This window comes from Peromyscus eremicus, chromosome 3 (genome assembly GCF_949786415.1).
Source record: "Peromyscus eremicus chromosome 3, PerEre_H2_v1, whole genome shotgun sequence".
Taxonomy (NCBI): domain Eukaryota; kingdom Metazoa; phylum Chordata; class Mammalia; order Rodentia; family Cricetidae; genus Peromyscus; species Peromyscus eremicus.
This window is the reverse complement of record NC_081418.1, coordinates 144,560,006-144,575,059: the sequence shown is the minus strand read 5'-3', so window position 1 is coordinate 144,575,059 and position 15,054 is coordinate 144,560,006. Positions and strand designations below refer to the sequence as shown.

General features: G+C 41.1%; 1 protein-coding gene across 1 annotated transcript in view; it reads right to left on the bottom strand.

The window, feature by feature from the left end:
* Positions 1–442: 442 nt before the first annotated feature.
* The window catches only part of Atf7ip (activating transcription factor 7 interacting protein), an 86,449-nt gene continuing 71,837 nt past the window's right edge, over positions 443–15,054 (bottom strand). The window contains exons 11-15 of the mRNA XM_059258715.1: positions 13,560–13,638; positions 11,260–11,412; positions 7,472–7,654; positions 5,005–5,117; positions 443–1,261 (exon numbers count right to left, since the gene is read on the bottom strand). Coding sequence (XP_059114698.1) covers positions 842–1,261; positions 5,005–5,117; positions 7,472–7,654; positions 11,260–11,412; positions 13,560–13,638 — 948 coding nt within the window. The 3' untranslated portion in view covers positions 443–841. The remainder of the gene's footprint in view (positions 1,262–5,004; positions 5,118–7,471; positions 7,655–11,259; positions 11,413–13,559; positions 13,639–15,054) is intronic.

Sequence of the window (15,054 nt, the reverse complement as noted above, 5' to 3'; positions counted from 1 at the left end):
AAAATAAAAGTATGTCCTTAAAAGAAAACAGTAAGTCAAATTTTTAGAGTTAAATCTGGTGATGTTACAGAAGCTGAGGAAAACACACGCTCCAACACCTTGGTTTCCAAATGGTAAAGGGTGTGGTATTCTTGGTGGCGATGAAGAAGAAATGAAAGTTGAAAGAGGGATAAACAGTGGGCATATGGTCTGTGTGTTTCTGCAGCTTGTAAGGCACAACACAAATGCAGAAGGCAGATTAGGAGTTTGGGGTGCAGGTCCAACATTTTCACCTAATCAGCAACTCAGAAGAAATCAAAGAAAACATGGAGAGAATGCATCCTCTGTTCAAATTCATCTATTTTATGCTAAATATTTTTCTTTTTCATTTCTTTGGGTTTTGTTTAGATTCTTTGATCTTCTAGATCCCCCCTTAAAGGCAGAACCACACCAGCAACATACCTCAGAGTCTTTCATCTATTTACTTCCTACTAGAAGAGAGGTAAATTGAGAGTGAAAATGGGAGATTGCACTGTGATAAACACACAACTAGAAATTTAAAAGTTAAAACAAAAAAAAGAAACAAAGACGACACACACAAACACCCATACAAATTCCCCAGCCTCATAACTAAAGCAAAGACCAATTTACATTTCAAACCCCTGAAGCTTAACTTGTTCAGGGGAAGACTTGCTTTATGGGCTGAATTTATTATACTTTAGTTATAAACAAACGTAGTGTGTACACTCATCTGTCCAAGAGATCCTGCACAAGGTGGATTTTACATTGAATTTCATGCACAAGATTAAAAACAAGCCCAAAATGTGGAACTTTGAAAAGAGGAAGCTAAAGGCTCCAAGGTCTAGCTGTTCTGGGAGGAAGAGATCACGTCCGTGGACTGAGGGTCACAGAAAGGCCCAAAGCGGCCGTAAATGTCCTTGGCGCGCACTGCAAAGTAGTACTTGCTGCCAGACACAAACTGGGTGAGGGTGCAAGCCATGGGCAAAGGAAGGGCTTTGACCTCGCCGATCTTTTTCCACTGAGAGGGCACAGTGGCACTGGGTTCCTCGTGGTAAGCATAGAGATGGTAGCTGTCGACAGTGGCACAACTTCGATCCACTTCCAGGACACTCCACGACAGCACAATGCCATTCTGACTCTGAACTCGTGCTAACTTCAAGTGTGGTTTCTGAGGCAGAGAAGTGCTGGCAGCTTCCGGGGGCAGACGCTGTGGCTGTGGGGCTTCCGGTAAGGGTGCTGGATGCATAGGACGTGGGGGCTCCTAACAAAAGAAGAGACGTGTTGATTTCTAGCGATTACAGAATTCTTTCAGAAGATACCTTAGGATCATAGAGATACCATTTTACATTAAGAACTCTGAAAAACCCCAATACCACAACCAATTTTGGCAATTCTATTCAGTGATACACAAATCAATCATGCCCCAAATAATGATGCTGAACTTGTATTTCCTTGACCGAAAATACTAAGTTCTCCTTGGAAAACAAAAATCCCTTCCTAATGGACTATCACTGAAGAGATATGTTGATACTAGTAGGAATCATCTATGTCTAACAAATAATTTACAATTTAATCTTTTCTACTGTAGATTCTCATTTTAAGAAAGCAGTTAAAAATTATATGTTACATATAAATTGGCACATACAACCACACTCACTTTAAACCTACGCTGTTATATAAAGAGAGCAGCACACGTATGAATAATGCCGAACATGTGTATGTTCTTGGTCAGTCTGGATGAAGAAGGTGATACTAGGAAACACAGGAGGATCTACAGATGCAGAAACGGCCGAATGCCCCCACCCAACAGGAAAAGTATGAGCAGAGACAGGCAGAGGGAGTGGGAGGTTAACAGACAAGATTGAGTTAACACTTTCTTGGGCATCGGTACATGAAGCAAAGATTGGAGGGTGGGTGGGTAAGGCCCAGTGACTCAGAAGCACGGCACGAACCCCGGAAGGCCTGTTAACCTAACGCTGCACAGCACTGCTGTTACTGCAAACATGGCAGTCACAGCTATTTTAAGATGACAACAGCCTTCCAAAAAAGAGCCAGAGAACAGATGCAGTGAATCCAAGGGCAACATACTACTCCCTGACTTTATACTGGAGTCCAAACGTCATTCCTTTCCAAACTTCATGCAACAAAACCTATGTCTACACATGTATGTCAGGGTGAGATGCTCAGTGCAAACACTGACGGATGAGGCCCTAGGCTGATATCCAGTACCCAAATGGGACAAAGTAAAGCAAAGAAGTACTTCATTAGATAGTTTGAATAAACTAGTGAATTCTGTAAGGTCCAATAATACACTACTAAATTCCAATGCTTTATTATAGTCAAGCTGTCAAAAGTTTAAGACAAAATATTCTAAAACCTGCAAGGACAGAAGTGCCAAATCACAGCTTCAATGTGACTGCCCTAAGGGATCACCTTGGGCTGAAGTCCAATATCCAGAAAGGGAAGTCTGCTAACTACCACGAAAGAGAGCGTGCAAAAACACAAACCCTACTAGAAGAAGAGATACACAAAGGACAAAGCGGGGCTAAGCGTTCATTAAGACCAGAGAGCTGAAGCCGGAAAAAGCTTGAATCATCATACACTGATGATTTCAAGGAATCTGCAGATGTTTCACTGCAAGACATTACTCCTAGTAGTAAAGAAATTATACATACATTTGTGGAGAGATGTCCAAATCACCAGTTAACAGACAAAAATCAGGTTGAGAGAGGCCATGTTTAAGGGAGTAGTAACACACTGAACACTGGACTGGGCCTGACAGAGCAGCAGCCAGAGCTATCCTTCCTCTACTATGTCTTCCTGAGTGACTTGATCATCTCAGATCATTGACTCCATACAGCTAGGCTTAGGAAAAGCACTGGAAGTGAATGGGTTTGCCTAGAGCTTGTGTGGCCTGCTCTGTTCCTTCTAATGCTCTGATTATTTATGCTTGTTCAATCTACTCATGCCCCCCTGCCCCACTATTAAAACTAGTCATGAGTTTCGTTTTGTTTGTCAGTGCAGATGGGGTTCTGTGAAATTTTGGGGAAGAAATACATCACTAGGTATTCACTTAAAATAACCAAGGGTGGCCACACAGGTCAGTGGACCCACTGGAGACTAAGGCAAGAGGACCATGAGTCTGAGGCCGGTGTGAGACAGATGGAGACCTGCCTCAAAGGAAACCAATCAGCGCAGCCAGTGCTGTAAAAACCAGTGACACAGACAAAATCAAGCTGTCAAGTGCCGAAAAATGGTTCAAAGTGCTTATAGGGAGGCACAAAGTCACACTTTAAAAAGCTTTGTAATTGGCTGGGCGGTGGTGGCGCATGCCTTTAATCCCAGCACTTGGGAGGCAGAGCCAGGCGGATCTCTGTGAGTTCGAGGTCAGCCTGGGCTACCGAGTAAGTTCCAGGAAAGGCGCAAAGCTACACAGAGAAACCCTGTCTCTAAAAACCAAACCAACCAACCAAACAAACAAAAAGCTTTGTAATTGGAGTAGAATAAAATTAGAAATCAGTATCTCTAACAAAACAATTTAAGCTACTAGGAGCTCTAGATTTACAAGCTAAATGTTTCCTAAGTTTTGGTTGATTATAAAGTGGGAAAACTATCCTAGTTTACTGCTCTATTCCAACTCCCTGAAGAAAGCAAAGCATTCTTTTGTAGCTCCAACAGGAATGACAAGTTTGCCATGCACCTCAGCACAGCTAGAACTGAAGCAAGGGAAGCTCGAGAGGCAGAGGAGATCTGGCTGGGTGTGGTAGCACCGTGGGTAAGGACACTGAGCAACAACCAAACATTTCCCATGATGTACTATCCTTGTATATTTATGTTAAGTGTTTTGCAAAATGTGAGTACCACTACTAATCCCCATAGGATTATGAGGGCTAGAGCAAACAATAAAGTTCTCAGAGTAGCCAGAACACAGATGCTAAGTTTTTTTCCACTAAAATTAAGTAAGAAAAATCACGGCTTTTCAGTTCTAGGTTCTAGGGCTGGGGATGTGGTTTGTTCACACATGTACAAACATAAGCACTGGAACTGGAAGTATGGGCTCTTAGGAAGCACAAACAGCCTTGTTGATTACTCAACCTCTAAATATCAGCTGCCACACGTGCAATAAAGACTTTAGAAACTCCTTCAGCAATAGCCTTAAGATGCTCTGTGTGAAAACACGCCTATCACCCTGTTGGGAACGTGATGAACTCCCTAGGAGAACTGTGGGTGCCGTAAAAGCATGTTTGGCTAGGTAACGTCTGTCAGCCTTGACTTCCTGCCTTCCCTCTCTCAAAGCCAGCATCTCTCTTCATATATGTCATCATGATCTATATATATGAGATACAGTCACATATATTCTGCGGTACCCCTAAAACACAGTTAGAATCTTGTCACAGGAAGATATGACTTAGTTTAAGGCTAAATTTAGAGGGAAATCCTTTGTAACAAATGCATTCCAAAACCAATGGCTCGTTTAAGATAAACTGGTGACAATATAGTAGTTGTAAGTATAAAGTCACAACCCAAGGAAACACGAAGCATCCTTAAACTTACATCTGAGTTAGAAGTGCTGTCTGTCACCTTAGAAGCCCTGGCTATCGCCCTGTCTGTACTCAGGGAGCAGTGGCCCTAGCTAGACATGTTCTCAAAAATGGGAGTTATCCCTTTCCCTAAAATAACCTTCTACTCAAGGGGAGACAGAACTATCTCCTTCCTTTGATAATATTACTTTAATATAACTTAAAAAAAGGAAATAGTAGTCAGTTGGTGGCGGCACCTGACTTTAATCTCAGATGTGGGAGGCAGAGGCAGGCAGATATGAGTTCAAGGCTAGCCTGGTCTATAGGGCGAGTTCTAGGATAGCCAGGGCTACACAGAGAAACCTTATCTCAAATAATCAAACAAACAACAATCAACAAACAACAACGAAAGAGGAAATGTTTCCTGGAACGACAGGACAGCTTAGTAACTGAGGATGTTTGAAAGGCAAGCATTGACATTTACGGTATGCACTTGTGGTGGCCGATGATGCACCGTGAGCTGAGGCCCTGCTGATCCCAGGGTTAGGCCGTTGTTTACAACATATGTGGTTGTCTGAGGCACTCGAACTGTAACACCTACAAAAGAAAAGGAAATAGAATATAAAGGAAATATCAAAATTCTACTGTAAATTTGCTGGGGCACTGTAAACATTGCTAGTAAAACATTTTTTAAAAAATTCAAGAGGAGCTGGAGGGTGGTGGTGCAAGCCTTTAATACCAGCACTTGGGAGGCAGAGGCAGTGGATCTATGTGAGTTCGTGGCCAACCTGGTCTACAGAGTGAGTTCCAAGACAGCCAGAACTGTTTCACAAAGAAACCCTGTCTCGGGGAAGGGGGAAAAAATTCAAAAGGAGAAATCTTTCCAACTGAAAAGTCTCCAGTCAGCTAAAGAAGTCATAAATTCTAGCATTTTCCCCAATGCTTCCTTAAGGGGCACTGCAGGCTGCATGCAGCAACAGGACCTGCGAGAACAGCACCAACACACAAACCCTTAGGAGGACGACTAGAAATAAAACCCTACAACACTGGCCATGCACCCCAAGTGTGGGCAATAGTCAGCGATTCAAAAGATGGGCAGACAGAAGCTAGACACAAGGTTCAGCAGTTAGGAGCACAAACTGCTCTCACAAAAGACCTGAGTTTGGTTCCCTGCACCCACATCAGGTAGTTCTCAACCTCCTGTAACTCCAGGTGATCTGATGACCTTTTCTGTCCTATGCAGACAGACAGACAGACAGACACACACACACACTGAATAAAATCTTGTTTTAAAAAGTCACCATTCCTATGTTAGTGGGGTTCTCCACTTTCTCTCTATACTGATAATCAGCTGAGGACACACTTCACCCCAAGAAAAACTATTGTGACATTACCCAAGAAGAGAATTCAGAGCTATGTACTCTCCCAATCATCTTTCCACCAGACATGCAGTACTTGATCCAAACTAGTCTTGCCAGAACTTATTCATGCCCCAATCAAACAATTGACTGGAGAAAATCCTTACAAACTTGAGAAAGTTAAAGCCAGACTACGATCCCAAGACTTCATTTAGTTTAATTTTTCCTAGAAGCTAATACTTAATAATGGAATTATTACAGTTTTTTAAAACAGCTAATGTGCACTTATTTTATAAATATAAGTGTATATACACAAATATATATCAGCTTTGAAATTGTATATGTATATCTGTATGTAAGATAAACATACACAACATTTAAGGGACAACTACATTGATGGCAATAAATAAAGAAAAGTGAGGATGGTGGACAGGAAGACAGGGAGGTAACAGGGAAAGACACAGAAGAGTGATAAAGTTCCGCTTCCTAACGTGGTAAAGGTCACTTGTGGTTTACTTTTATTATTTTCCTTTAAACTTTATGCATTTTTGTCTATTTATTTGGGCTTTTTGAGATAGGTTCTCATGTAGCCCAGGCTGGCCTTGAAATCACTATGTAGCCAAAAATGACCTTGAGCTCCTGATCCTCCTGCCTCCACTTTCCAGGTGTGTGCACCTCATGGCCAGCTTCTAAGCTTTAACTATAAACCTTGATTTCATATACTACATTCTGCTATGAAGACACATATTCTATGCTACTAATAGACGGCATCTTCATTTAATACAGAATGAATGGCTCTAATTAGTTTAATAAACTCTAAATTTCCTTTAATATTTTCCTTCCTTTAATTTCTTCAGCTGCTTTCATGCCTTTAAGACTGACTATAGAGACTATCGTTACCATGACTTCCCTCTTCTGGGTTGAGCCATAACTTACCATTCCACGATGGCAATTATTAAGAGTAGAGCATAACGTATACACCTCTACACCTCAGCATGCAGGGGCAGGGGTGGGCAGACCTCCAAGAGTTTGAGGTGATCAGCATAGCAAGCTTCTACCCAGCCAGGAATATATAGTGAGACCCTGTCTCAAACCATTAATAAATATCAAATGGGGTGCTATAATACAGCCCACTAACAAAGTTAAATTGAAGACAATATAAAGACTACAATTTCTCTTTTAATCATAAGAAGGGCTAGATATAGTGGTGCATACCTAGGAGGCAGAGGCAGGTGGATATTTGTGAGTTCCAGGCTAGCCAGGGATACATACTGAGACCCTGTCTCTAAATAAATAAATAAGAAGGGAAGAAAAACAATTTTTTTCAAAATCCATCTTAATGGATAAAATTATGTTTTTGGTGCTCTGAGAAATGTACACATTGTGGAATGGCTAAGTTGAACTAACTACCTCACATCCTTACAATTTTTTTCTATGAAATCACTTAAAAATCTCCAGTATCAGCAATTTCCAATGCACTACATCATTACTAACTATACCAAGCAATTGATATGTCCCTTAACTTGATAATCTAATGTCAGCATAGAGCAGTGCACACACTTCAAAGCCATATATAAGCAAAGAGTCTCTTACTATTTTGAGGATTGACCTGGCGGACAGCAGGGGCCTGCATAACAGTTCCTCGTAGGGGAGTCTGAGCTGGTGGTGCTTGGACAGTTGTATAAACCACCTGGTGGTTTGCAGGAGCTCTTGGTACAGGGAGTCTTGTGGTCACCTGAGTTACTGGACGATGTGTTACATTCACGGTGGTTGGAGCTACGGAAGCCAACAAAAGATATCAAGAATGTAGTCAATTCTATGTTAAGACAACATAAAATAATATTTACCATTACACAAAATCTAACCATGGAGGGAAAGGCTGTCAGGACCATGTGCAGATCACACATACCACGTGAAATAGTGATTACCATTACACAAAACCTAACCATGGGAGGAAAGGCTGTCAGGACCACGTGTAGATCACACACCTCCAGACCTTCTTCCTCCAGTCCCTTGGGTCCCATGCATTTTCCCCTCTTCAGGTGTCTCTGTCTAGCTGAGTTAACAACAGCAATGGGCAGAGGCAGAACAGGCCATTGCCTACCAATAAGGAACAAGTTCAGTTGAAGCCTATCACCCAGTACTCAGCCAGCCTCATCAACTCAGCAGATTGAAGAAAAACAAGGAGGCATAGCTCAAAAAACAGGCCTTACCAATACTACATAACGGCCCCGGACTGGGGGAGCGGAGGGTGTGAGATCTGTAGGAGGGACTTGTGCTCCAGGGCCTAGTTTGGTTTGTGCAAGCACATCTATGGCCTGCATTGTACAGATGGCTGGCTGATGAGGTCATCTTCCTCCCTCCTGCACCAAGCCTGCTTTCATCCCACAGACTAACTGAACAGTCTCTCTTGCCTGACCAAGCCAACTAACATTTCTGGTGGTTTGGTCTTTTTTCACTGAACTCAAGCACCAGGAACTATGAATCAGTCACACACGCATGTTTCTGAAAACTTGCTGGGTGGCTGTAGATAAGTATGTAATATTTTAGAAACTTAGAAGTAAGCAGCTTTTTGTGCAAATCTTAAACCCAATATTTATTAAACATTCAATTTTACTTAGATCTGTTCCTGCTCCAATACACAGGCATTGTATACAGTGTTCTTGCAACTGTTTAAGTTGTGTGTGATGAAATTGGGAAAAGATGGTTTTTTTGTTTGTTTTTGGTAGTGGGGGACGGTAGGTGGTGGGGGAGCAGGATATGAAATTACTTTCCTTCCCTTTCCACATGAATTCTATTCTGAAGGTGCCAGTCTCCAAATCAAAGCCTTCTTGGAAGGGACATTTTATAATCCTGACACAAAAAAGTTAGATTTCTTTTCTACATTTTATTTTTTTGTATGCATGTGTGACGATCAGGTGACAATTCTGGGGAGTTGGTTCTCTCCTCCCACTGTGTGGAAGTTAAAGACTGAACAAGTTGTCATGCTTGGTAGGAAGTGGCTTTACCTGATGTTCAATCCTACATCTCTACAGTTCACAAAACTGCCTGGGTATTGTAAGTTACTGTTTAAAAAAAACAAACCAACCCATGTCTTTGGCTGGCCACTCTGATTTACATTTTGTCCCTCCTTTGTAGGTGGAGTTCTCCTCTCCCGGCTTTCCTGTCTAACTTTATCCTGTTCAGCTATTGGCCAGTCAGCTTGTTTATTAAACAAATCATAGTGACATATATTCACAGAATGTGCAGAAGGATTATTCCACAGCATTCCTCTCCTTTAATCTATGTTCTAAAAGCATTTCTTTAAACAATGTTAGCAGATGCTTATCAAAAAAAAAAAAAAAAGTAAAAAAAAGCTGCAACAATATGGTCATTTTCATTTCTATACATGATGTTTTGCCTGTGCACCACCTCTGTGCTCAATGATGAAGGAAGCCAGAAGAGGGCATCTGATCCCCTGGAACTAGAGTGATAGACAGTTGTGATCCCCGATGCAGGATCCTCTGAAAGGGCAGCCAATGTTCTTTACCTCGGAACTATCTCTGCAAACCTAGTTTTCATTCATTTTAAGAGATGAGCTTTCACTATGTTTCCCAGGTATATATACTTTAGGTGCAGGTGACCTCCTGTCTCCCCAACAGCTGAAACTATGCCACCATGTATGTCAACAATGGGAATTTTATTTTTAAATAATTATTTTGAACTCTGTACTCTATGTCTACTCAATTCCTCTGTTCTATTTTCTCTCTCTTTTTTTTTTTTTTGGTTTTTTTTTTTTTTTTTTTTTTGAGACAGGGTTTCTCTGTGTAGCTTTGCACCTTTTCTGGAACTCACTTTGGAGACCAGGCTGGCCTCGAACTCACAGAGATCCGCCTGCCTCTGCCTCCCAAGTGCTGGGATTAAAGGCATGTGCCACCACTGCCCGGTTTATTTAAATGTTTACCTATTTTTTTTTGTGGTGCTGGGGATAAGTCTAGTACCTCATGTATGCTTGATAAATGTTCTTCTATCAGAGACAAATCCCTAGGCCATGATAATGGTGATTTTTTTTAAAGAATTAATATTTTCTTGTTAATATGGCTTTGAATTAGAACTCAAGCATAATTGAAAACAATAACAAACTACTCTCATGTGGAGACAATGGGTTCTATAATAAAATTAATATGAAAGAAAGCAGATTTAACAATGACAAAAAGGCTTCCTTACTAAAGTCTTACCATATAAGTGGTGACACTTGCCTTGCAGAATGTGGGGCCTGGGTATGGTCTCTAGGTGAGAGTGCGTGCGCGCGCTCGCACATGCACACATGCACACACACACACACACACACACACACACATACACACACACACATAGCTCCTAAAGACCCACAGGCTTTCTATGCCTTGACTCTCCATGAGAGCCGTCTGAACAAGAAGTATATAAGAACTCTTCAGTACCTGATGACAAATGCCAATGTATCTGTTTGCATAAGGACACTTCCTTCTAAACTATAAATTAGGTAACTGTCACTATAACTTTGGATCAAGGAAAGGAGTCACAGAAATGTGAAGGGTTGAATGCAATAGTAGTTATATTTATACAGAAAAATGGGATTTAAATATAAAGACCAACATAAAACCCCCAATAGTCACATAAGCACATATATTTGGCTAGAAATGCCAGCAGGAGAGACAGTAGCTTAAGTGACGGGACATGAGATCACATCAAGATTCTGAAAGGCAAAAGATGCGTAGTTACCACACTAACCAGCATTCACTTACCACACCACGACTAATTCCCAAGGCTAACAAATGACTTGCTGAACCACTAGAATACCCCTTTTACCCACCCATGATTCTGGCACGCTAACCTCCCCAGCTGGAAGCCCACTTAGCCCGGGGTCTCCCTACAGAAGGGCACTGATGAAAGCGCTCTGCAGACAAATCTCTGGGCACTAACCAAACTTGCAGAAGCCACACTACCTTGGTTGACTTCTGAACAGCTTAGGAGATATAGGCTACGTACTCTTGAAATGTAGCAGGTAAAATATTAGCATGGACTTCTTGATAGTGTGGTAGGCTGGTTAAAACTAGCTGGAGCCTCAGATCCTGCCTCCATGGTGGACTGCTTATCTAGCAAGCCTGAGGTTATATACATTTTCTGCTCTTCCGAGCAGCAAATGACAATGACATAGATAAAGTGTCATAACTATTCTCTACCTGTGTTGCTCCTTAGGGCAGTGAGCAAAGCCAAGTCACATTACATGTTCAAAATCACAAACACTCTCTTGAAAGTAATAAGAATTATTTTTAAGATTTTCCTGGTTCTTCCCATGATTCCATAACCACAGTGTTCGATACACGACCCATCGTTCCCGCTGGGTGACTCAGCCACTTTACCTGTAGGCAGTAAGTGGATAGTTGTCTGAGATGGCCCACTTGTTGGCACCCCAGATGGCTGAGCAGGTGGTGCCGGCTGAATGGGCTGCAACGGTCGAGACATGGGCTGCGAAGTGCTCAGAGTTGGCGCAGGATGATTTAGTCTTTTGGGATCTGTTAATGAAAATGTAGGATACATGGCTGATGACAGGCAACACAAGGCAACCCAGGCCTGACATCTACTGGGAAACTTCTTTGCTTTCCATTTGCACACCAATTCCTCTCTTGAGAAACAACTTCTTTCTGTTCTCATTATGTAGATTTTTTGCTGATCTGAAAACCTAGCCAGAAGCTATTTCAATAATTCACTGGTGCTTCTTAGCAGATTCAGTTCATACTTTTAGAGTATGAACTGATAGTTTTCCCTGACTTTTAATTTCAATTACTCAGAGGTGTTTAGATTTGTATGTAAGTGGTTGCTCATCATCACTATTTGTTTCTTAAAGTACAAAGGCTTATTAAAGTATCAAAAAGGGTCTCTGATGGCCTACAAAATAAATGTCTGTATCTCAGCAAAATCTAACATTAGAAAAACACTTAGATGGGATACTATTTTCTACAGAAGCTGACCCTCCTCCATTTCCAGCCTATGTGATAGTTGGGGTTCACTCAGCTCGTCTCCACAGAACAATGCACTTCTGAATGGGAGAATTAAAATGCCCCAAAGGTGAGGCAATAAAAGCTGGCCCAAGAGGCCAGCATGCCAGTGGGTGGGGAGCCTGGAGCTCAGGGTCAGCTCTGCCCTCCTAGCATCCTGCTTCAGTACTTATTTTTGTTCTCTAAGAATTCCTGAGTCATATCAATCTATCAAAGCAAAATAAACAAGCCTGAAAGTCAAGTGACAATTTGAAAGTCTTAAAATCACTGTCACAAGTGCATCATGACACCAGCATAAGGTCAGCCTTGATGAAGGACAGGATAAATGTCTCAACTGTACCTCAGCTTTACACAGTTCTATAGTGATTAAAGTTAACTACATTTATTTAATTTTATTTCTCTCAAATCAACCGTCTTATACCCTGAAATATGACTTTGTTAAACCTTTGTTTTTAAGTTTATTGACTTCAAGATAAAAACAATTACCATTTGATCTTTCCAAATGCACACACTATCATGAATTTACATATGTCTGTGAACAAACACACTTTGATAGCCAAAGAATTCTGAGAAACACTATATTCTGAATCATGACTGGAGATTTATATTATAAATCACCACAGTAAAGGCTAGATTAGTGTATAATAATAATAATAATAATAATAATAATAATAATAATAAAAGCTGAATTTTAACCCAGGACTTTTCCAATTAGAATCAACCAAGGAACATTTATTCATGAAACTGCAGAATATGGTTTAGTATCTATCCAATTTAGTTTCTGAATACTGCAACTAAGAAAAATATTAGGGATGATTGATGAGAATGATTATTAAATTTTGATTTTTATTCATAATTAAGTAGACATACACTTAAACTATCTACACTAGAAGGAGGAGTGAAAGGGAAATGCTGGGGATATCTTTCTGTATGCTGTAAAATGTATTGCTCTGATTGATTAATAAACAAAACACTGATTGACCAGTAGCCAGGCAGGAAGTATAGTGTAGGCGGGATAAGCAGAGAGGAGAATTCTGGGAAGTGGAAGGCTGAGTCAAGAGACCCTACAGCCGCCACTGCCATGAGAAGCAAGATGTGAAGGTAGAACTGGGGAAAGTTACCAAGCCACGTGGCTAAACATAAATAAGAATTATGGGTTAATTTAAGTGTAAGATCTGGCTAGCAAGAAGCCTGAGCCATTAGGCCAAACAGTTTCAATTAATATAAGCATCTGTGTGTTTATTTGGGTCTGAGCGACTGCGAGCCAGGTGGGACCAGGAAAACTTCTGGCTACAGGGAGAGGGAGAGAGGGGGTAAGAGGGAGGGGGAGAGGGAGAGAAGTCAAGAGAGCAAGCAAGCAAAGAACTAGACGTGATTCCTGGGTCTCTTGCTGATTCCTTCACCTCTAGATTGAGGATGAGGCTTCATTAGAAAGAGCAATGGGGCTAGCAGAGGCTTTCTACAGGCGAAGCATCTACTGATGCTTTCCTGTACAGCAGCTCATGTTCATCCAGGAACTGATTGCTACTTTTTAATGCTACCTTTAAAGACTCCCATTCTAAAAGTGATATAGACATATCAATGCTACCTTCACAAAATATCACCAAATATTAAGAGGGGAAATGTCACTAAAGCATTTCTTCGGAGAATTACTACTTAAGTACCTTGTGTAGTTCCACTCTCTTCGTCATCCATTGTGAGGTCAATGACACCACTTGAATCATTGCCAGAAGCTTTCCCACTCTGAAAAACAAAACTTGGTTGATTCTGTAATGGAACTGACAAATACAAAGTAATTGTGTGGAAACGGGGAAAAAGGGTGAATGGTCCAGTTCAAGCTAGGCCTCTAAATGCCTTTACCTCAACAGTTTGACAGGTAAACAGCAAAGCACACCTGTGAGGTACAACTCACAGGGCTGGAAGATGTCTCAGTGGGTAAAGGCACTTGCTGCCAGCCTGAGCCAGTGTAAGCTCCAGGATGCATATGGTGGTAGGAAGGAACTGATTCCCTCCCACAGGTTGTCCTCTGACCTCCTTGCATGAGCACTCATATACATCCAACTACCAACGCATAATAAATAAGTAAAACATAGAAACACTAATTAGTGCAATACAACAATTTTCAAGTACTTCCTAACAAAATCCTAATAGTTTTAAAAATAAAGCTGTCTGTTACACAGAGTTGCTATAACTGCTACACGATTAAATACAAACAATATCCGTTTTTCTGACAATGAAAACATCAATCTTTTTTTTGTTTTTGTTTTTTTTGTATTTTTGAGATAGGGTTTCTCTGCGTAGCTTTGCATCTTTCCTGGATCTCACTCTGTAGCCCAGGCTGGCCTTGAACTCACAAAGATCCGCCTGGCTCTGCCTCCCGAGTGCTGGGATTAAAGGTGTGCGCCACCACCGCCCGGCAAAAACACCAATCTTTCCCTAAGTGATCAGTTATGGATATACCAAAACACTAAAGACTACCAGACTACCTTTATAGTGAGGCTGCAAAGAGAATTGAAATCTGGTTTTTTACCCTAAAAAAAACAAAAAGCAAAAGAACCACACATGGCTATGTCATTAGGAGGTGTTCAATTTGACCAAACTCAGCACAGTGTCTACAATCATTATAAGACAATTAGGATTACAAACAAAAACAAAGCCAGTGGTAACAGAAGAAGGTAGAAGAGCGCTGGCTGAGAGCCAGTATCAGACAGATGAGCTTACATTCCAACTCTGTGAATGAATCTCCAAGGGTAGACATGTAAGTAATTAGAAAGATTAATCCAAATGGATGCACAAAACGCTTAACATCACACATGAAATGTGGTAATGCTTAACAAATGATAGTCATAATTTGTTTTGACATTAGGATGTTCATCTGTAAAACTCAAGTGGAAACTAAAGATAGTAACTGGGCTACAGATATGGCTCTCCAGGTAGAGGTCCTTGCTACAGAGCCTGACTAAAAGTATCTGATCTTCAGGACCCATGGGATGGAGAAGAGAACTGACATCCACAGCTACCCTCTGCCCATGAGAGTGCTGTGGCACATACACATGATAAATGTAATTAAAAAAAAAAAAAAAAGCTAAGAAAGAAAGGAATTCCCTGACTTTAGAAAATCCAGTCCCAATCCCAAGATAATTATTTTAAATCTTGTAA